Below are 22,322 nucleotides of genomic sequence, written 5' to 3'. Positions count from 1 at the left end.
ATGTCTTTGTACGACTGCATCTCTCTATATGTGTGAATCTGTGTCCAAAATTGCATCCCTATTTACTATATACTTACTGTATCACATACACTTCTGAGTTTCTGGGGCTATATGGAAACGCTATGCAACCACATAGTGCTCTGCGATGCATTGTGCTGCATATGTGCCAAAATAACAGCTGCTGGTGATGATACATGAAAGAAACAAATGAGTAAACAAGGTGCTGACTTCACGCATGCCCTCTGAAAAAATTTGTCAAGGATTAGTTAGGAGTAATAAGAGACAGCCTAAGGCAGTAGTAACCTAGAAATGAAGGTCTCTGGTTTCCGGCTATAAAGGTGTGAGGCAAATCTGGAGACCTGCCAGTAAAGTGTGGAGAGAGAGGGTGAATGAGCAACTCTTTTCACTTCCTTAAAGAGCCGCTTCTTTGTCACGGACCTCTAAATAGTTTCTCTGGTGGAGCTTGTCGGTGGCAAAGTTGATGAAATGGAATGGACGGGCATTTATATAGTGCTTTTTCAGTCTTACTGACCACTCAAAGTGCTTTAGAGTAACAACCACATTTAAGCATGCATTCATACAGTGCTTTATTCTACATTTAAGCACCTTATTAACCCAACATGCACAAAGAAGCTGAGGTACCTTCAGACAGCACACATGGGTACAGGGCAAACCTTATGACCACCAGAATTACTCAACCTCTGGACTACGATGGCAGCATAAATAGAGTGAAACAAAACAATGGTGTAATTTGACGCCATGAAATGATTTAAAACATGTCACCAATTAAAGACCCAGGAGTGTGCAGTAGTGTCCCATCCTTTAGTGATTAGATACGTAATAGTCAATTAATGGAAGAATAAATATGTTTTAACCATATTCTGAGATAAAAACAATAACTGAATGGTTAATAACTAAAAAGAAAAGAGTATACAGTTTTGAAAACTGCATTTTAGTTCATGCCAATTAAATACTTTGACTGTATTTTTTTGTCATTAAAAAATAAGCACAGGGGTTACCAGCATTTACAGCTTTTATGTTGATACTGCCATAAGCTCCTTTCCAAATCCCGCTAGTATTCCACTCTGATGGTAAATATTTGCAGACATAATTTTTGTATTGACTTACTAAATATTCTAATTAAGTTCCCTCTGGAGAAATTTCTCTGAATTTCTCTGTTCCACATTGAATCTTTCTGTTGTGGTACATAACACTGAAGAAGTCCTAGGAGAAATGCTGGCTATTAAACTACCATTGTATTACAGCCTTTGCCAATGGCTTTGAGCCAGAACAGAAACATCAACCTCAACACTTCTCTTGATCCTTTGAGATTCCTCAGTACAGTTACATCCTCCCAACACTGGTTGTGGTTAACAAAAAGAGTCTCCTCTAATCAGAAAACCACCCTGCAAAACTGAGATCAATGAAGTAGTCGGAGAACATATAGAAAAGAAAAGGCTGAAAAATAAAGAAACTGCAGACAGAAATAAGGAGTTGATAGCAGGCAAACTAACAAAGAACTATGAACATATTGCAGGCTCTTTTTCTTTTTAAACTCATTGTTAAGCCTGTGAGGAGTCACACTTCAATCAAGAAAGTTTCACTTCAAGTCACGCTCGCAATTCGCTTTGATGTGTAATTCTTCCTGCTGTCCGCGTCCCTGTCTGTCTGTGTGTACGTCAACACAAACACAACATCAATATGTTGTCAGCTAGATTGCTCGAGTGTTAGGGAGAAGACGCCGCTCCTTGACAGGCACTGAATAGAGACAATGTGGTGAGCGAGGCAACCATATGAAATTGCCTTTTGGACGAAGGGGAAAATAAAAATAGGGGGGGGAAAAAGAAAGCAGCTTTGGAAACTGAGTTGCTATTTTAGGTCCATCGTGGATTTGGAAGCTTTAGTTGCTGAATTAGATAACAAAACAGAAATGCATTTGTCTATAGTATATTTTTGAGTGGCTTACTGTAGCCTCTTCTCTCACACCAGCCTCAGGGCAAAAAGAAAAAAGAAAAAACTGCCAATCTATGAACGCTTTTCTGTTTACGGGGAATCAACTGCTGATTTTGCTGGAAAGCCAGGCCTTAACACTGCCACCACCCACGACCATTTTTTATTTTTATTTTTTATTTTTTTTGCCTCATTGGTTAGGATTTATAAATAGGAAAAAAGTGTTTCCTCATCTGTCATCCATTCAACAGTTGTGCTCCCTTAAATATGGATGTTCCCCAGTGTCAGTGTATATCTCAACATGACGTGGTGTCACACTGAGTAGGTGTCAAACACAGACTTGTATTGTAAGCCTAATTTTGGGGAGGGGATGTATAGTGCGCTGGATTTTCTTGTGTTTTTCCTTTAATACCCATCCTCCTTCAACTGCTCATGTTTGCTCTCATTTTTCTTCACCCTTGCTCTGCTCCAGCGATCTATGAGCCTTCGTGTGAGGCCTACAAGCATTTGGGCAAGTCCTCCGATGCCTACTGGATCGACCCCGATGGCAGCGGACCTCTTGGCCCCTTCAAAGTTAACTGCAACATGACAGGTGTGTGTCTCCAGTGTGTGTTTGCGTGTGTGCCTTCCATACAGTCTAGCCCCAGTGACCTGTGAAAGGAAATAAACTCTGCAGCCCTTTGCGTTCTTAACCTCAGAAGGCAGCAGCCTTGACCTGTTATATCGGTGGTTTCCATGGCAACATGTTCACAGTAACTGACATTTACTTCTGAAGTAGCAGCAAACACAGATACTGAGATGCACATGCACATCAAAACACACGCCACAAACATATACGCAACGAAGCTGTTATGCAACTCTAGGAGTGCTCTAAGGGTCTGTGTGACACTTCTTCTGTCACACACACCTGCACACTTCCATGAACACACACACACACAGTGGAATAAGTAGATAGTCTGGAACAGCAGAGCATGGAGGCAGAGCAAAGGCGAGACTTTTAATGAAATGTCACTGCACTCCACTGGCTGGCCCCTTAGTCACGCTGAATAGCGCACTCACACACACCTCTGAAATGTTAAGAGTTTCACGCTCTCTCTCTCTCTCTCCCGCACACACACACCTCAGAAACCTGAACCACACACACACACACATTCCCTGACTGACAGTGTGAATGAACAAGGAGCTGTGTGAGTGACTGGTTCGTACTATAACAGGACAGAAGTGTCTATTAAACCCCGGAGTCTCATAGCTGTAACTTAGATTACACCGAAAGAACTTCACTGCCATGACAGCTAAACTGCACAACTCATGTGTTGCTATGTCTGCATGTGTGAATCGATTGCATGTGTAAAATTAAACGAACGATCTAATACGTCTCCTAGGTTTAAATTGCGCTATTGCTTGTTTTCATTTTGAATGTGTTTTGTCTATTTTCATAGAGGACAAAGTATGGACCACAGTGATGAACAACCTGCCTCCCAAAACCATAGTCACAGGCTCCAGCAGAAACAGACGGACCGTGTTACAGGTCAACTACAGTGCCTCAATGGACCAGGTAATGCACTTGAACACGTTAAGCATAGAAAGTGTTTTGTCTGCAAATAAGGCAAAAGTAGTATTATACTTAGGTTTAGAAGCCAAAAAATCTTTTTTTTTTAAAATGAAAAGGAATATATTATGAGATGGAAAAAAGGGTTTGGATTTGTTTGAATTGTAGCCCTCAGGCTCTGGGCTTCTCCCTTAGTACATATTATGAACAATGAGAACCGTGCTAACATCTGTTTTGTTTTCGATGATTTTATCCCACCCTTTAAAAGCAAGCCTAATATGGTGCACGACACACTCTGCTGTTGCTGACAGGACCATAGGGTTTCATTTTTGGGCTGTTTTCTCTGAGACCTCTGCTTGTGAGAAAGCAGCTGCATTTTCTTCTGTGATAGCAGTCTTCTTATTGTTTGCTGACAAAAAAGCCCTTTATTTTTCCGACTACGCCTAAGTCACATGGACTTGAATTGGCATTAGCATTATGCATGCAGTGCGTGAATTAAAAAGTAGTGAAGCAGTTATAAAGCCACGTCTCTTTTCCCATGGCACAATACTGTATTTATTAAATGAATATGTGCAGAATAGTTCAATCATTGCAACTAATCATTTATCATTTTTTTCTTGGCAAATACTAAATGTGCTTGTGGAGCTGTGCCTCGAGTTGTATGCAAATTGAAGTTTTCCCAGAGCTAATGTGTTCCCCAGCCTCTGTAATTTCTGGTTAAGTAAACATACAGGCAGCATGAATTTGGGATAGCTTGAGTTTTTACATATCAGTAGATACAGTGATTAGTGCAAGATAATTGAAAACTAAAAGGACACTTCATTGGTTATACTATCCCAGTGTCACATTCGACCCCCATTTTCCTTAAAAACTGTCTTAATTTCTTCATGTCTTAGATTTAACAAGTTGCTGGAAACATTCTCCCGAGATTTTGGTCCATATCGACATGATAGCATCACAAAGCTGCTGCATTTTGGCTGCACATCCATGATGTGAATTTCCCTTTCAATCACACCCCAAAGGTGCTCTATTGTACTGAGATCTGTGAAGGCCATTAGAGCACAGTGAACCAGACACCAGATTGAGATGATTTGAGCTATGTAACATAGTGTGTTTTACTGTTAGAAGCAGCCATTAGAAGACACTGTGGTCATAAATAGATAGGCATGGTCAGCAACAATACTCAGATAGGCACTTAGACACTGCAGCACTTAGGCAACCATACGTACTTAAGACCCCAAAACTAGACAAGAAAACATGCATCATCATACCACTACTAGCCTAACTGCAAGGCAGTTGCTTTTATGTCGTTCATTCTGGCACTACCGTCAAAATTTCTGTCACAGCAGAAATTGAGAATCATCACAGCAGGCAATGTTTTCCCAGCTTTCTTTTGTTCAACTCCTGAGTAGAGATGGCACGATACCACTTTTTTATGTCCGATACCGATATCATAAATTTGGATATCTGCCGATACCGATATGAATCCGATATAGTGTATTTTTTAATCAATAAAACTGTTTTTTTAATATCTTGCTGCTTTTTGTATAAGTTCAAACTCAAGTTAAAAAAAACAAACACTAAAGCTATTCTATGCAAAAAATACAATGCACCGAAAATATTTCATAGTTCAGCAATATCAGTCTCTCTGATCAACCTAGTAAACTTAACCTACACCATCCTCCCTATTCTGGTATTTTAAAGAGTAAGCAACCAAACTAATAGGGTTGTAAAATAGGGAACCACCCTCCACCTCATGATGCTTAACTTTAATTTGATGCAGTGTGAAAAAAAATGCACAGAAATCAATTATTTTTCAAGAATAATTAAATAGATTCAACATCTTTCTTCAACAGAATTGCAGACTACACAGATTGTACCTTCCCAAAGGAAAAAGAACTGTAGCTTACTAGGGTATATTAGACTTAATAATTACTATGTACAGTAATGGACTTCTATACATTTTACATCAGATTAAAACTATGGGTGTAAGATTTGGATAATTATTTATTAAAAGCTAGATATTTTAAATGAGAATAAGAAAGAAAAGTATGTCTTTGTGCCCCCTTTTCCCTGTTCATGCCCTATCGGCCCCCCTGGCTAAACTTTGCTAGATCCGCCCCTGCACAGTTACCAGCGTCAGCTACGTAGAAAAGGATCCTGGTCTAGAAAGTAATATTAAATAAATTGTAACAACAGCTTAGTATCGGGCCGATACCGATACGTAATATCGGATCGTCCATCTCTACTCCTGAGCCCATGAGAATTGTAGACAGTTCCTGTCTTGACAGCAATGATACACAGTGTGGTCACTTCAAAGATCACCTCTGCCAACAACAAGGCGGCAGGCCATCTTGATCATGTCATACCTAAATGCACTGAGATGCTGCCATGTGACTGGCTGATTAGATGTTTGCATTAGCCAGCAGTTGAACAGATCCACCTAATGAAATGAAATGAAATTTCTGCATGGTTTTTGTAATGATCTCACACACACAGGATGGTCTTTCACTACAGTAACATTTCAAGCATTTCTTAGCTCAGAGTATTATTTATATTTTTTCAAAGCTGCTCCCAACTTGTTACTTTTCGACAATCAAAAGACTGGGTTAGTATCATATCAATGTGCCAGGTTAATACTGTGAAGGGTCATACTTTAAATGAAGCCAAATTGTCTTCTAAAACTTTTTTGGTTCCTAAACAAACCGAAGCAAAAATTGAAAGTGAAAACAAAGTCACACAAACACACTGAGCCCCAAAATGGGAGACAAACCACGGTCTTCTGACTGACAGAGCTGTAACTTCCAACCTCCAAATGCGGATTTTGTTCCTCTTTAAGAGGATTGTTATCGCTCGGCCTCTGCTGTTCCTGCAGCTGGTGCTTCAAAGCACTGACAGCAGAGGTCCTGGGTTTAGAACACAGTGAGCATTTATGCTGCAGCACAGTTTTTCTTCTGTTTTGACAAAGTTACTAACTTTATGATCGCAGTATAAGACAGCCAGAGCTACAGCACTTCACGTATTCAGCCAGTCTTTCAAACATACTGCGATATACTAACATAAAAAAGTGTCCATCATCATCCCCTCATCACCTGCCTGCTGTGCTTCACCCACACACAGTTCAGACTACCTAAATCTCTTCTCACACTCAAGAGTCAATATCTTAATCTTTCTGGTGAGTGATTACAGATTGCAGTTGTCACTCACAGTCAAAAGAAAACTGTGTGTGTGAAGTTTAAAGGAACCCCAATGGGAAGAGACTGCAGGATGACTATGACATTACATGGTTTGAGAAGCATATCCATCAAATTACGTTATTTCATAATTTGTAGTGGCCGCTTATTCCATTTTCAGCTTCTCGGAGTCACAGAAGGCAAAAATTAAAACAACTTTAGAGTGTGCTTTCTTTCGTTTCACAGCTCAGTAATTTGTTCTTACATAAAACGGGCCTGTCTGGTCGAAGAAGATAAAATGAAAATACATATCCCTGCTTGTGTTTTCAGGTGACAGCCATCACCACCAGTGCAGAATACTGTGAGCAGCAAATCGCCTACAGCTGTCGCATGTCCAGACTCCTCAACACTCCAGGTAAAGGCTGAGGATGGCATCTTTATTCACCGCTGACTCAAACATGGGTAGACAGTGCTGACACAGATAGGAGGTTTGGTTTTCACCACATAGTCAACCTTTGATGGAAAATTCATAACATATAAAAACACAGTCTTCCCATCTGCTTCTGTCTGAGGATTCTGCATATGGGAGACTGAAGATTGTTCTATTAGGGCTCTTTATGAGTGTCAAAATCATGGGGGATTTAAGGACATGGCCTTTGCTAGATCTGATTATAGACCTGTTACAGATTTTCTACTAACATCACCAAAACAGAAATTACAAATATATTTTAAAAAATGGTTTACCACCCCACAGGCTGAATACCAGACATTTGCAGTATTTATGCCAAGGAGCTTTAAAGCTTTTCTGGTGACTGGTTGCTGTCCAGCACCATGGCAAGATACCCTTCATTGGCTTTCCCCATGTGTATGTTTGAACCGTTGCCTGCATCCTTGTTTTTAGCCACCAACAGAACTACACACGATACAACTGAAGCAGACCTCTGAAAATGAGTTGTGTTCTGGCTTTGCTCATTCTGACTAGATTAACTTGGATTACACACATTTGCATTCGATTTGTTTGGACTGAGTCAGTTTGGCTGTGGTTTGCCTGAGCAAGGCCTGGTAGGGTTTTGTGTCAGTTTGGTTTATATTAGTTAGGCTGGCGGTTGTTTAAGGTTTGTCGTGGATTAGATGCATTTGATTTGTGTTATGGTTCAGTTTAGCCATGTGTGAATGGCTTAAACAGCTAAAACGCCTCTACGCAACAAGAGGAGGGCTCACAGCTGTGCAGCTGTCTCTGGTGGTGACAGAGGCATGTTTGTGTTTAGTCTAATATCTCACTGGGTTTGTGTGTTTGTCTGTGTGTGTGCGTGTGCGTGTGTGTGTGTGCATCCTCATGCATGTGTGTGGATGTGCATGGTATTGTTCACAGAGCATTTGTGTTTGTTTTAATTTTTTTACTACAAGAATTACAAGCTTGCTGTCGGAACAGCTTTCTATTTAGAATTTCCCTCTGTTTCCTAACACACATCATGCATACGCGCACACACACACACACACACACACACACACACACACACACACACACACACACACACACATTTATATTTGCGCACCATGACCCACCTTAGGGAATAGCTTCATAAAGACAAGACACTCCTAGCAATTAAAGTGAGACAAGACAGAAAGAGACTGAGATAGGAGTAGAGGATGGCGAGTTCATTTGATGTGTGTGTGTGTGTGTGTGTGTGTGTGTGTGTGTGTGTGTGTGTGTGTGTGTGTGTGTGTGTGTGTGTGTGTGTGTGTTGATGCGTATATTTGTGTCCATGGTCCTTGATTGACTGAGTGGGAATAAAGCAAAAGGTGGTTAGTAATAGTTGGGTATTAGTGCAGCAGACCAAAACTTTGCAATTAACTTCCACTCCTCTCTGAGATTGCACCTCCATCTACAAATATGGTATCCGCATACTCGCGCATACACAAACCCATGCTTTGTTAAAATTCCTCTTTTTCTTTTTAACTCTCAAGCCCTCTGTGGCGTGTACACACATACCCTGCCACAGCCACACACAGACAGCCAGTAACTAGTTTACTCTTAATTCAGTACCTTGCAAGTTAGGGGAAATCCAATTACTAGTCTAGAATGACAGAGAAAGCAGGACCAGGAAAAATCATTTACCCAAAAATATGCTTCATAAATTAGCTGTCAGCTTTCATCAAATTACACTGTCAACAGCATTTCCACTGTGAACCACAAGCACACACGCACGCATCACTATACACACTTGCTACTCTTCCACTTCCACTTTTTTCCCATCCAGATCTCATCTATTAGACTAGGGTTGGCATTTTGGAGCTAAACGAACCGTTAAATGGGAATTATATTCTGCCACCAGTGACACCCTTAATTTGAATCCTTGGCAGTAATTGTTCTAATTGCCTGACCCCTTTCTCACCTCCTGCACCTATTCTGTCCTTTTTATCATTTTTTATCACCTCTCTCTCTCGCACTCAAACATCCACAAATTCTTTCTCGCTCTCGAACGCTCACTCGATGGCACGATTGGGAGATCCAATAATCGGGGACCTCGATGCTGATGTGTACAGTAACACGCAAAGAAACACGCGCACACAAGTACATAGAGAAAAGCAATATTTTCCTTCTCTTTCCTTCGGTCCTTCTTCAGTGTCATTTTCCCTCTCCCCACTGCTCCCTATAATCTTCTGCATGCACATTTATCAATTTCTAGCTATCTATTCTCCCCTCTTCCTTCACTCTTATCTCCCCTATTCTCTCATTGTTCTCCCCCCTCCACCAATTTAACATCTCAAGTCTCCATTTTTGCCTCATTCTCATTCTTCACCTCCACTTTTACCTCACGGTATTGTCTCCCTCTCTCTTTAAAACCACTTTTCCCATCATCCTACCTCTCTGCCCTGGTCTTCTCACTCACACCGTTGAACACTTTTTCCATTAGTGTTAGAATCACAGCTTTTAGATAAGAATTAGCGCCCTTCACTAATGATTTAGTATCATCAGTACTCCCTTCACCGCAAACAATCTGTAAACAAGCGATAGAGCAAGGCTCGCACAAACAAGCCTTTGTGTAGATGCAAACATGGATAAAAACACACATCCATAATTCCCTCTGATACACACCCTCACACCTACAAAGGAGTTTAGATAAAGCGTTTTTGCTATAGTGTGTTGTTGCTGCACAGCTGTCCTTAACTTACAAAGCATTTTCATTCCCTTGTTTTTCTAGTGCCTTTGCTCCTTCATCAGCTTGTGTCCTTGAAGTAACCCATTACAGTTCCCAGCAAATCTTACAGTTTGTATATTTAGTATTAGATTGCTTGTTTATTGTCATCAACACCCATCGGCTCAAACATCTGATAAGAACAATTGCTAAACATTTCATTGTAAACCAGACCGAATGTGGCATCTTTTTTTTAAGATAAGTACAAATGTTTACAGTTTTTTTCCTTTCTGTAATATCTGCAAGGGCAACCACAGTTAAGATAAGGTTAAGGTTATCATGAGTGTTTGTGTTTTTCTTTTTTCCTTTTTTTTGATTGAGACCTCGATTTTATGAGGTTTCGGGGATGTCTAAAGGGCCAGGCCTTTGTGGAGCATGATGCTTTGCCCATGTTTCATTGTGCCTATTTGGAGACCTCAAGGACATCCTGACTGCTTATCTGTTACTTTAGGAGATTCCCTGAACTATACCCTGAATTTCCTTATTATTTGAAAGGAAGAGGGGATGTGGGAGGGAGGTGTAAACATATTTCTCTGTAGTTGGATAAGCTCAGGATGACCATACTTCTGTAACATTTGTACTTATCTCTCTTCTTGATATCAAGCATTTCCTGGATAAACGTGGCCATATTTTATACTTTGCAGAAATGATCTCTTGGGAGGTTATTTTCACATAAAAATGCATGATGCAAGCGTATGGTCAAAGTATGATTATTCAGTTAAAGCACTTGCTTGAGATTTTTTTTTAATAACACACTTCAAAAGGTAAGCTCTGAAGAATTTAAAGGTTTAGCAACATATGAGTGATGCAAGCCAAAATAAATGCCTTGACAAAGCAATAATATTTCTCCATATAATAAAAGAAAAACATTTATTAAAAAAATGTCAATCTGAAACATTTTTTGTCTATTTTTTAAAGGGTTTTAGCCTGGCTTTGTTTAGCTACTTCATGGATAAAAATATTGCACTGCACCTCTTAATCTTTGATTTTATACACCTGAAAAATAGCACTGAAAATAGCACCTCCTTGAATTCAAACACCTGGCTATGCAATCTGCCTTTGCAAACATTTGTGAAAGAATGGTTTCTGAAGTGCTCACTACTGTACTGTAATAGGATGACACCTTTACAAAAAGTCATTTATCAAATTTCTTTCCTGCAAGATATTCAATGATCAACTGGAAGTTGTATTACTGCAAAATTCCATTGTTCAGGAAGCAAAGTGGCAGATCATGTAAAGTTACAGAGCAGGGCAGAGGTGCATGGTATGGATTTGCATGGCTGAGCAGCTTATAGGTATAATGTGTAGGTAGCCCACTGCTTTTGTCCATATAATGTATTTAGCATGTTTCCTCACAGAGAAACTCTTCTGATGCTCCATTTTCTCTTCCTCTCTTGTGTTGGTCAGAGACAGAAATGTCTAATACCTGCAGGCAAGCGAGTGTGACGTTCGTGGCAACAGCTGTGTGCAGATCAAAAATGGATAATATATTGAGTGCCGCGTTTAAAGCGTGGAAGTACTAACCTTACTTTGAGTTGAATTCCGTAAAAAGTGACAAAAACATTAGCGTCCGCTGCGCACTGCGTGGGAAGAAAACTTCTTTATACAGCGAGAAAAACCCCTAAACGTCTGAGCAAGCACCAAATACGTTGCCGCTGGAATGTGAAATTATTATTATTATTATTATTATTATTATTATTATTATTATTATTATTATTATTATTATTATTTATTATATCCTTCCACTGACGCTGCGGCACACCTGCACCAGGGTCAACCTCCGCCTGCCCCACTCCTGCTTTACAGGTGAAAATAGAGCAACAGGACCGCTGAGTCTTTGACTTTTATTTATTTTCTGCTGTGTTTTACTTGCATCTATTTGAAAGATGAGTGTAAACACAAAAAATTTTATTTTATGTGCTGGAATGTGCAGAAAATAGGTTTAAATGTTAAACAATTTCTTCCAGTCAGAGAATGTTGCATATAATTTAATTTTGCTTGATGCATAAAGTTAAAAGATTAAAACTAATAAAACAAGTTTTAAAAAGAGACTTTTTCATTTGATTACATTTTATATGAAAAAGTAGAATTGGGCTGAAAAGATCTTTGCTTTCTTACCTATTTAGGGGATAAATCATGTTTTAAAAAGTAACAAAGTAACTAATTACTTTTGAAAATAAGTAAACTGATTACCTTCCTTTTTTCGGGAAGTAATCAGAAATTAATTAGTGATTACTTTTTTCAAGTAACTTGACCAACACTGACTGATACAGTCACTTTTTTTTTTGTTTATATGAATAAATGCTGGTTAGATCTCCAGCCAAGCTCATGCTCTTATTATAAAATCCTAATATTTCGGGATTTTATCACATTAGTAGCATACTTATAGGCCGTGAAAATGGTACACAGACAATGATGAAAGTAAGAAGAAAAGAAAGCTGAAGAAATACTTGAGATGTCTGTCACTCCTCCTCTGTTTACATTACAGTCACATGTCAAGCCAAATTACTGTTTTTTAGCCAGCAAGGATACTGATTCAGGTGTTGACAAGGACATTAAAAAGTGCTTCTTTGGCTGGCAGTCGAGGCAAAAACAACTCAAAGCATCAAATGTGAACAAGTGTTTATTTGATTTTATTAAGTTTACCTTGTCATTCTTTTAATGAGCATGTGCTCCTTTGTGACTATACCTTGCAGGTTTTGGGTTTTTTACAGACTTCTGATGTAAAGTCCTATTTGTAACAACCTTGCATGAAAAGCAGGTTAGAAATTGGTCGTTGGTACAAAAAGGGTATAAAGGACAAACAAGGAGAGAGTCAGGGACACAGGAGGAGGTAAAAAAAAAAAGGAACAGGGTGGGATAGAGATGAGAGATGAGTGGGGTTCAGGATAATGAGGCTGTTTGTATGTGTGGCATTGTTACAGTCCAGTCCTTGGGCACTTCTGGTCTCAATTATTGCCTCACAAGTAACAGCAAGCCAACCACTGTCATATTCCACGCACGTCTTCGCACACATCCTCGAAGGTCTTGCATTACACCCTAATGACTTTATTCCGTGGATCTGGTTAACCACTTGTTTATTTTTTTTCTTTTGTTTGTGGTTTTGGATGTTCATCATTAACCTTTACAAATCCAGCAGTGGCAATTGCTGTTTTTTTCCCTCTTTTCTCCTTCTCTCCCCCTTCCCTCTTAAGCTCACATGCCTATAAAAATAACAGGTACCTGATAATGGTTGCACTGCTGTGAAATGAGAAAATGGCTAGCTTGCATCCAGCTGAACTCAAAGTTTGTCACTCCTTATGTTTTATTGGTAAATATGCAATTCTTGACAAATCTACAATGAACGCTACCACCTCCCTCCGCAGAGTGGCTTTTAACATCAACACACTCTCATATGTATTTATTTAGCAGTTTTACTACTAATGAAAAAAAAGGATGAATGTAGTCAACAGGGACCTTGCCTTGACTATAACTGTTTGGGATTATTTCATTATTAACTTCTCTTTATATTTCTTGTATTACCCCCTTTTATTTGCCTATTGTGCCCACGCTCTGCCCGATTGTGCCACGTCTTTCATTACTCGACTAATGTTCTGGTTACAGTGTCATTAATTTGTGAAAGCACTCGAGGCAAGAAGCAAGTCAGGGAAGGAGAGAGAACAAGAGCTAATAGAGTAAAAGAGGAGAGAAAGGAGAACTATCTCTAGGATCCTCAGGCATCCTCTCTCTTTCTTGCTCTCTATGTCTCCCCAGTTTCTTCCTGCCCTTGCTTTTCTTACTCCCTGAAGACAAGATGCTAATTAACATTAAACCATCATTTCTAACTTCACCCACTTTTACCGCATTGATAAGAATCTACCTCAGTTCAAGGCTGCATGTAGCTTCTTTTTTTTTTTGCCCCGTGCCCATTGCAGGCAGGGGGTGAGAGCTTATTCACTCAGATGATGAGAGACACTTGAGGCTGACATGTAAAAGTTGGGCTTTTTATAGCACAGAAAGTTACCAGATAGAATTACCCTGAAAGATTTCACACGCCTCTCTGATAAAAACAGTCGAAGACATCTGTGATGGTAAAACATCTGCTATTAGCAAACAGCAGCGTGTGTGATGATGACGTGCAGCACCAAGCCTTTCTGTAGCTATGTGGCATTTAGCAGGAGAGACTTTACAAGAAACGGCAACAAAGTGCAATCCGTCACAGAGGAGCCCAGATCATTTACATCACATAACGCGTGCTCTCTGGTTGCTGTTGCCTTGGTAATGCGTCATTGCCCGGGATAATGCTGTCATATGTTGTGTTGACAGAGTCATGCGTCTTATTCCGCCCATGTTTCTCTACCTGAGTCCAACACTTACAGCTTATAGCCAAGCAGGTGCAAGTGTCGAAAAGGAAAATAGTTTAACACTTTACACTACATTAAGCTGGAGTAATAAGGTGTTTGCAAGAGCAGCGTGTCTTTTATTTCATTTCTCGCACTTTTTTTTTCTTTTTCCATATTTCTTTCTGTCTTATTGTGCATGTCGTTTTCTCTGGTAGTCTCTCAGTCTCTCAAACTCACAGATTCCCATGGGTGGTCGAGTCTTTTTGTGACAACCAAAATGTGTAGCTGTGGTAAATGTGCAGTGTAACTGATGTGATCTGTGGAGGGAATGCCAGCTGGCTATGAAGCCACTGATGTCTATGTCTATGCGTGCCTTTAAAGTCTGTATTTCTTTTTTACCAAGTCATTACCTGTGTGTATTTTCCCCGTGTGTTATCATTAGCATTGCCAGAAAATAATCTTTCTGAACCTGCTGCCCAGTGGCAGTTACCCCAGCATGACAAATACTTACTTTTCAGCTTCCCTAATAGTGAACAAATCCTTTTTAATGCAAGTATAGACAAAAAGAATAAGTAACCATTAGGAAATATACTTTTCCAATACATCAAAATATTCTTTGTTTGATTTAATGATATGCTTATTCTAGTGCGAGCAATAGCAATGGATGTAAAAAGAAAAATAGTTTTTGCTGGTATTGGATGTGCACTGGATGTGCACAGTTGCAGTTTTAGCTCAATTAAACCATCCCAAGCTGTAGAAATAGTCAATGTGACCGTGATCTGTCACATATCGGATGAGTTAAACAGTATATTGACTTCTGTAAAGACAGTCTCCCTGTTGCATCTGAGCTACATCAGCCTCAAACTGAAATCCAGCCTTCTATATTGGAGGTAGTGAGAGCAATTATCCCTCATAGTTCCCAGTTTGAAGTCTTCTCCCTTCACCACCACCTGCAGAGAGTCCGAGAGAGAGAACCAAGGACAGAGTTGGGCTTCCTGATTAACTTTCTTCACTTGATCAGCATTCATCTTAATTCCCCAGCACCAGCAGCACACAAGAATGCACTCATTACCACGGACTGCAAAAGCATGTGAAGAATACTGCAGTGGATGCTGAAAATCCTCACACTTCTCAGTTATTAGTTATCGTCTGCTCTGACCGTTTCAGATGAGTGTTTGCAGCCTCCTTCCACAAACAGCACACTGGATAGGGATGGGAAATGAGAATCGATTCCAGCTGAGAGCCAGTTCTGTTGCCCAGTCCATAAGAAAAGTGCACCTCCATGCTTATCAGTTCCTCTCAATAATGACAGTTTCACATAGCAAAACAGGATCATCCACACATGGATGTTTGTGTTTAGACTCAGAGATAATAAAAAGCTTGCTTGTATAGATCTACTGTCTTCCCACACAGAAAATCAGGGATCACTAAGGGAACCAGACAAATTAGCCGAATCAATTGTGACACTTATAAATATCAGTCCCTAGAATTGATCTTGGCCACATTAATTTAAAGGTGGTTAATCCCACACCCCTTCATCAAGCTGTTTACTCGCTCCCCATTTTTCTGTTCCCGCCTACCAAGAGTTGAACTTAAAGTTAGAGGTGTGGATTGTGAACAGGAAGGGAGACAATATATCACCTGTGTAACCCCCAGTGTTGAACACAGCGGTCTCATGGTTTTGAATTCTCAGGGACGTCTTCCTGGCAGGTAGTCTTTGATGCATCTTATCACAGGAGTGCACACCCGCATCTCTCCCAGCTTTCTTCTTAGCAGTCTAGGCTGGAACATGTTGAAGAATAATTCTTACAGTGCTGCCTGACCTGTCCGGGAGGGAGCAAGGCCTCTTCAGCATGTAGATGATTGTGTCAGCTCCACCAAGAGCTGGTAGGCAAACAGCAGTATGGCCACTAGAAGACTCACCGGGGTGCTGAGATGTGCCAGAAGAAACTGTGCCATGTCTTCAAAGGTTAAGGCCTCTGGTCTTTAGTGTTTATTTTGTTTTGTTTTTTGGAGCTGGAACTTTGCAAAGATAGTCTGGCACTCTCTCCAGACACACGTTCAGGTTGAACAGCTGCTGCAGTACGTCACAGAGCCAGTTGGCATAGATCTTCACAAGTCTGCTGTTGATGGCATTGGACCTTGATCCCTTTCCCCGATGGAGCCTGTGCAGTTCTCTACTGATCCACCGTGACCACCAGTCTGTCCTGAGAATTAGTGTCACAGCTGAGGGCCAAACACCTCTAACTGGTTGGGGCTGCTGTGTCATGTGAGGTGGTTCAAACTTCAAAGTAACCTGGATGTTTACTACTCGGGACAATATTTTTTGTGACCTAATCAGGAAAGAGAATTTTTGTGGTTTTCTTATAAACACTTTTTTCACGTTTTCATAAACTTGATGTTTTTGTTTATTGTTTATGTTTGATTTTCACATTTCTAAAACCTCCATTCTTTGTTTCACTTCATGTTTTTTTCACATTATTCAGTTGTGGATTTGTCATATTATTTTCATAGCCTTGCCCCTTGTGTCCTTCTGTGTCAGATTTAAGTGTATAGTCTTTGTGGTTAGTCAGTTATTTCCTGTTTTATTTTGATAGTCTGCTGTCTCTCACGTCTTGCCTTTTGTTTTTTGTTACCCAGGTGACTCCACTCCCCTGATTGCGCTATTTGTATTTATTTAAAGCCGTCTCAGTTTGCTTGTTTCGCGTTGTGTTGTTGTCTGCATCCTCTGCATGTTACTAAGATTTAATTTTTTTGTGGTTTGGACTCTGTTTGCTCTTATTTTGGATTAATCTTTTGGATTTTTATCAGCCTATTAAACAGCTCGCTTTCTGTTGATCTATGCCTCTCTGCATTTGGGTCCTTACTTCAGCACAATATGACACTTACAGCTGCTGGCAGCTGAAATTAGTGCTGTGCTTCACAGCCAAAGATCAAATGGTATGGGCTGCTCTCGGTAATGTTTTGCTCCAGACTAGTTCACACTCAGAGGTAAAGGTAGTCCTTTGAAGTCCTTATTTGCAACTTGTTTATTCATTTGTAATTCAGAATGACAAGCAAAAATATTCTGGATAAAATATTACACAGTGCGTAGGCTCCGTGGCTGTCGTACTCCAACCTCGTTCAGATGTCAGGGATACACGTTCGAACACAGAGCTGTGAATAAAAACAGAGACATCCACTGTATTGACTTATCAGAACCACTTGAAAAAGAAAGGGGGAAGAAACAATTCAAGTCCTTTGCAGTTGCTTTAAACATCCTGCACTTGCACTTCTGCTATGTGTTGAAATAACAGTTATTTCCAGGCACTGACACTGTGTGTGGTTAATTGCAGAATTTTGCATGCTACATCTGTGATTAAGTGGTTTAAAGCATTTTGTTGAGGTGTATGGATTGTTGTATACAACGAATGAGAACTCAGTCTTGCAGCTTTTTTTTAATATTTCCTCATTCTTTATGCAAGTCCACTGTTAACTTTTACTTTTAAATCCATCCTTTATTTTAAAAAAGAGCTAGGAATATAATTCATAGTACAGCTTAATTCAATTTTCATAGATTAAACTTGCATTTGAAGTTTCTATCTTATTGGCATTAAAGCTATATATAACTGTGCAATACAAAGCTCCTATATTTGCAGGGTATGTCCACAATGATTATGGCTGCTTTAAATTTCATTTTCAGTTTTTTGGACACGCAGAGTAAAATCCATGCAGAACCTAAATGTTTTTTCTAAAAGATATTTGAGTTTTAAAATGCTGCATCTCGTATGACAAGCTTGTTTTTTTTTTCAGAGCCAGTTCAAACAGTGCAAGCAGATCTGTTGTTTTCTGTCTTTGCTCTTTTCAGCCAAAATTAGACATCCACTATTATAAAGAGCCTATGAGGGAGTCCATTATCCATAAACAAAAGGCACCATTCAGCACACAGTACTTTGAACAATTTGCTAATGGTTTTGTTATTGCTACTGTGTGCATTATAAGTCTTTGTAAGAAAACCTTATGAATAGCCTTATGGGATTGAACCAAGAGTATGCTCAGTGAGGTATAAGGAGGAATAACTGTTGAGAGTGCGCTGTGAGCTGCACGACACTGCAGCTATCAAGAGGAAAAAAGTCTAAAAACAGGAATCTTTCTAATAAAAGCGACACACTGCAATAGATGTTCTGCACACCTGCCTACCCTGTCGCTTAACTCACAGGAAACAAGTTATTATTCAAAAACATGTACCAGCAGCACACACTCAATACCAAACACTCACGCAAGAGAAAGGTCAGAAATGTGCAAGGGCACAAACCAAATGTGTAACTGTGTGGAATGGATGTTGCATTGTCTGATTAAAAGCATCCACACAAAGCTTGTCTTATCTTATTTCTGTGTTTATTTTTGTCTCCTTTCTTTGGCTTCTTTCTTTTGATTTTTGTTGTGTGTTTTCTACCCCATCTTCCATACATTTATTCGCCTTTTATCTCGTCACCTATCTGAAATGCTCAGTGCTGAAGGCTGGGCCTTAGGCATTGCTTATACAAAAGTAGCGCACACATATACATACATATATATATATATAATGCACACATATGTAATACACACAGGCAAACATTATGACAGAGCTTTCAACAAATCTAACATTATGTATTATTATGTGGCTTTCTGTTTTTAAAAAACAATTGCCTATGCTGCATAAATTAAACTGTTTCAGTACGTGCATTTTTCATCAGGCGCTCTCGGTGATACAGCAAATATACTGAGGATTTTAATGTATTCATTCGATTCAGTTTTGATACATCTAGAAAGAAAATTGCTATGTGTGTCTTTCCCTGTGGATGTCCTTGCTCTTGATGCTACTGGGTGGAGGTTGTTGTGAGGTAGCAACTGAACCCTCTTGAGGGAAAAGCTCTACATGGTTAGCATTCAAGTGGGTGAGATATCTGATATAAGCATGGTGAGTGATGATAAAAATGAACCTGATAGGTTATTGATCTCCTCTGGGAAATTCTCGTTTTCGCACCTCTGGGGAGTAAGAGTGTTTCTCACAGGAATATATTAGATATTTTGCATGTCATGCTATTGTTACCTAGTAAATATTCACAAAAATGTCTATTCACTGTACGTTCAAAAAAATAACAGATGAGACAATGTACTGGACCTATCAACGTACAATGGACATTAGTATTTTCAGCACTTATCATGTGAAATAGACCATTATTGCCTCACCAACACAGATGCTGTTTTATAAGCTGCTGATGAACTGGGATATAATTATCCTTCTGTGTAGATTTATACACTTTAGAACCATCAACAAAACTTTCAGCATCAGTATAATTACTTCTGCAGAGGTATTAAACAACTCATCCAATTTTCTGCAATCCTGGAATGTTGATAATAATATGTTGTTGCCATAGTGTATGCAATATGTATTGTTATACTTAATCTCTGTGCTTAAATTAAAAATACCAATTATTCTATCACAGCCATTACTGCATCTTTCATAAAAGCACTATATCTACAGTACTGTCTTGAGTTGTCTCTCATTTCATTACATTTGATTGGAAAAAGCTGAATAACTGAGTTTTAGCAGTTCATTGAAACGTGCAAATATTTATTGAGTTCTTCAACATAACCTGTAATTTCTTAGGCCACCTTTCCTGTAATTTCTTGAAGTTCAGGAATATTTCTTCAGACTTCCTGAAGGACATTCAAAGCTCTTCTTTGGATGTTGGCTGCCTTTTGTTTTGTTCTCTGCCAAGATGATTTCACACTGTTTCAGTAATGTCGAGGTTCTGGCTGTGGGGAGGCCAATCCATGACTGATACTGCTCCATTTTTCTTTATCTATCAAGATATGTTTTGCACCATTGGGAGAGTGTTTGGGATCATTGCTGAGAAATGAAGCCATTGCCAATCAGACACTTTCCAGATGGTGTTGCATGGTGGATCAAAATCTGACAGTAATTTTCAGTCTTCACAATTGCAGCAATTTTGACAAACTCTCCAACACCACTAACTAAAATGCTGCTCCGAATCATAATAGAACTTCCACAGCATAGATAGTGACACCAATCTGAAGCAAACATTTTAAATTTGGATTCACTCATCATCATCAAGTCCTGTTTCTACTGATTTGAGCCCAGGACTTGTGTAATTTGGCATACCTCAGCATTTTAACCCTGCTTCATTTCATTGAGAATGGCTCCTTGACAGCTAGCCTTGCACTGTCATCACTTCTGATGAGGCTTCAGCAAGTGATGGGAGAGAAATGCATCTCCCAGGTCCTGTCTTAAGTCTTTGCTTTTTTAAATTTTATTTTTAAAGACATTACTTTCAGATGCTGTTCGTTTACTGTACATTGTTTTGGAGCCACTAGAAGACTCACAAGGGTGCTGAGATGTGCCTGGACTAACTGTGCCATGTCTTCTTGATGTCAAAGGTTAAGGCCTGTCATCTTTTGACCTTCACTTGTCCAGGTTTCTTATTTTATTTTATCTGAGTTCAAAGAATTGGAGACAAGTGATGTGTTTTTGCAACAGGCTGCTAGTAATAATGTCCCTATAGATACAATTTAAAAAGGGTTTGTTTTTTTTGGTTAGGTGTCTTTATATACCTTAGTGCATCATAGGTCAATGTTAAGTGGCTTAACAAAAGAAAACATTCATTCGTCAGGTAAAAGAATATGAGTGAAAATAAATGAAACAGCAGCCACAGTCCAAAGAAAACCTTTGAGAGACCTCCAGGAAGCCTGGAGAACTATTGTTCAAGACCACATTAAAAGAAAATCTGGCTTCTTGGACACAAAATAAAAAGAAATCAGGGGTAACTTTTGACTGTACAGTGCTGTAGGAACATATTTTTTTTAATGTTTTGGGGTTGGGTTTTTTTGGATTTTGCATGTACAGAGGTAGAAAATATACTATTATAAACCAAGTTCAGCTCCAGAAGGAAAAAAAAAACCCCAGTGCATTGATAGCTTATCAGTACAAGCTTTCGTGGTATTAAGAGGACAGACAGAAGGGAGTTTGAAAGAAAATGAAGTACCTTGCAGCAGCATAGAGAGGAGGGGAAAAAGAAATAAAAAAAAAGAAGCTAAGAATGGATGTAGAGCAACACAGAGGGATGAAAGCAAACTTTCAAAAAGGAAAAGAGAGAAAGTGGGGGGGAAAGGGAAGCAGATTAGTTTGTTTTCTGCCGTTTGCACTGACATTGAAAGATATGTCGGTACTAATGTCCCAGAAAGCTTTGAATAACACAGCAAACCAATACATATCCCCCTTAATGGGATTTTTCGAGCTATACTTGCTCCCTCTCATGCGTACATACACACCAAAACATCGAAACACGCACATACACATAAACAATGCACCATATGGCCACCGCCTGGTGGAAAGATAAAAGGCAAATGGAAAAACAGAAACAGCTCACTTGAGGAGTAATTATAATATTGTCTTCTCATTTGTGACGAGCTAAGGGGTTAATCTCAATTTTGAAGCTTTCTGCAGCAGTCCTCGACTCTCTGTTTGTCCTCCACAAGGTTGCCAGGGAGAGCAGATGCCCGGTGAGCTGTGGTGTACGACCACAAACCCATCATCAGACATTGCCATTTCAGTGATGGATGACACAAGAGAGAAGATTCGGCTTCATTTAAAAAAAAGTCAATTTGCATACACATGCTAATGTTCTCACTGTCATTCTACCTGCCTCTCCTTCTATATTATGAACCATGCAGTGTTTCGAGGGTCATTAGTGCTTATGCATGCAGCAGTGTGCCTGCACCAGGAAGTGCACTGACATCTGTGGCTGTGTTTGCCGCGATCACTAGAGGCAGTTTTCACACAGCTCTCGGATTACAGCGGGATATTGGGGCACAGAGAGATTAGACCAATTGGAAAAACAACAGGAGAAAAAAACTGAGGAAATATCGCTCAGCGGTGCTAATGAAGCAGCACAGGCAAGAAAGTTGATTATCCAACCTGACCTTGAGGGGTTTTAATTTTAACCCAGGCAAAGTTAGAGAGACAAAGTTGGGGAAGAGTTTTACAGCTGTCATGTAGAGAGAGGGAAGAGGATGCGTTTGTTTACGTGTGAGGAAAGCGAAATTATTGTCTTTCCCATCTGTGTGTTATGTGATTTTTTTTTTT

At 39.6% G+C, this 22,322-nt stretch overlaps 1 protein-coding gene across 2 annotated transcripts in view; it reads left to right on the top strand.

The window, feature by feature from the left end:
• cntnap2a (contactin associated protein 2a) overlaps positions 1 to 22,322 on the top strand; it is a 385,507-nt gene that overhangs the window by 245,904 nt on the left and 117,281 nt on the right. For both annotated transcript variants that reach the window (XM_005912066.2, XM_005912065.2), the window contains exons 13-15: positions 2,423 to 2,542; positions 3,390 to 3,505; positions 7,003 to 7,087. In XM_005912066.2, the coding sequence (XP_005912128.1) occupies positions 2,423 to 2,542; positions 3,390 to 3,505; positions 7,003 to 7,087 (321 nt within the window). The remainder of the gene's footprint in view (positions 1 to 2,422; positions 2,543 to 3,389; positions 3,506 to 7,002; positions 7,088 to 22,322) is intronic.

This window comes from Haplochromis burtoni, unplaced genomic scaffold (assembly GCF_018398535.1).
Source record: "Haplochromis burtoni strain Fernald_Lab_line unplaced genomic scaffold, NCSU_Asbu1 Contig_1, whole genome shotgun sequence".
Taxonomy (NCBI): domain Eukaryota; kingdom Metazoa; phylum Chordata; class Actinopteri; order Cichliformes; family Cichlidae; genus Haplochromis; species Haplochromis burtoni.
The sequence above is the reverse complement of the archived record's forward strand: the minus strand, read 5'-3'. Positions and strand labels throughout refer to the sequence as shown.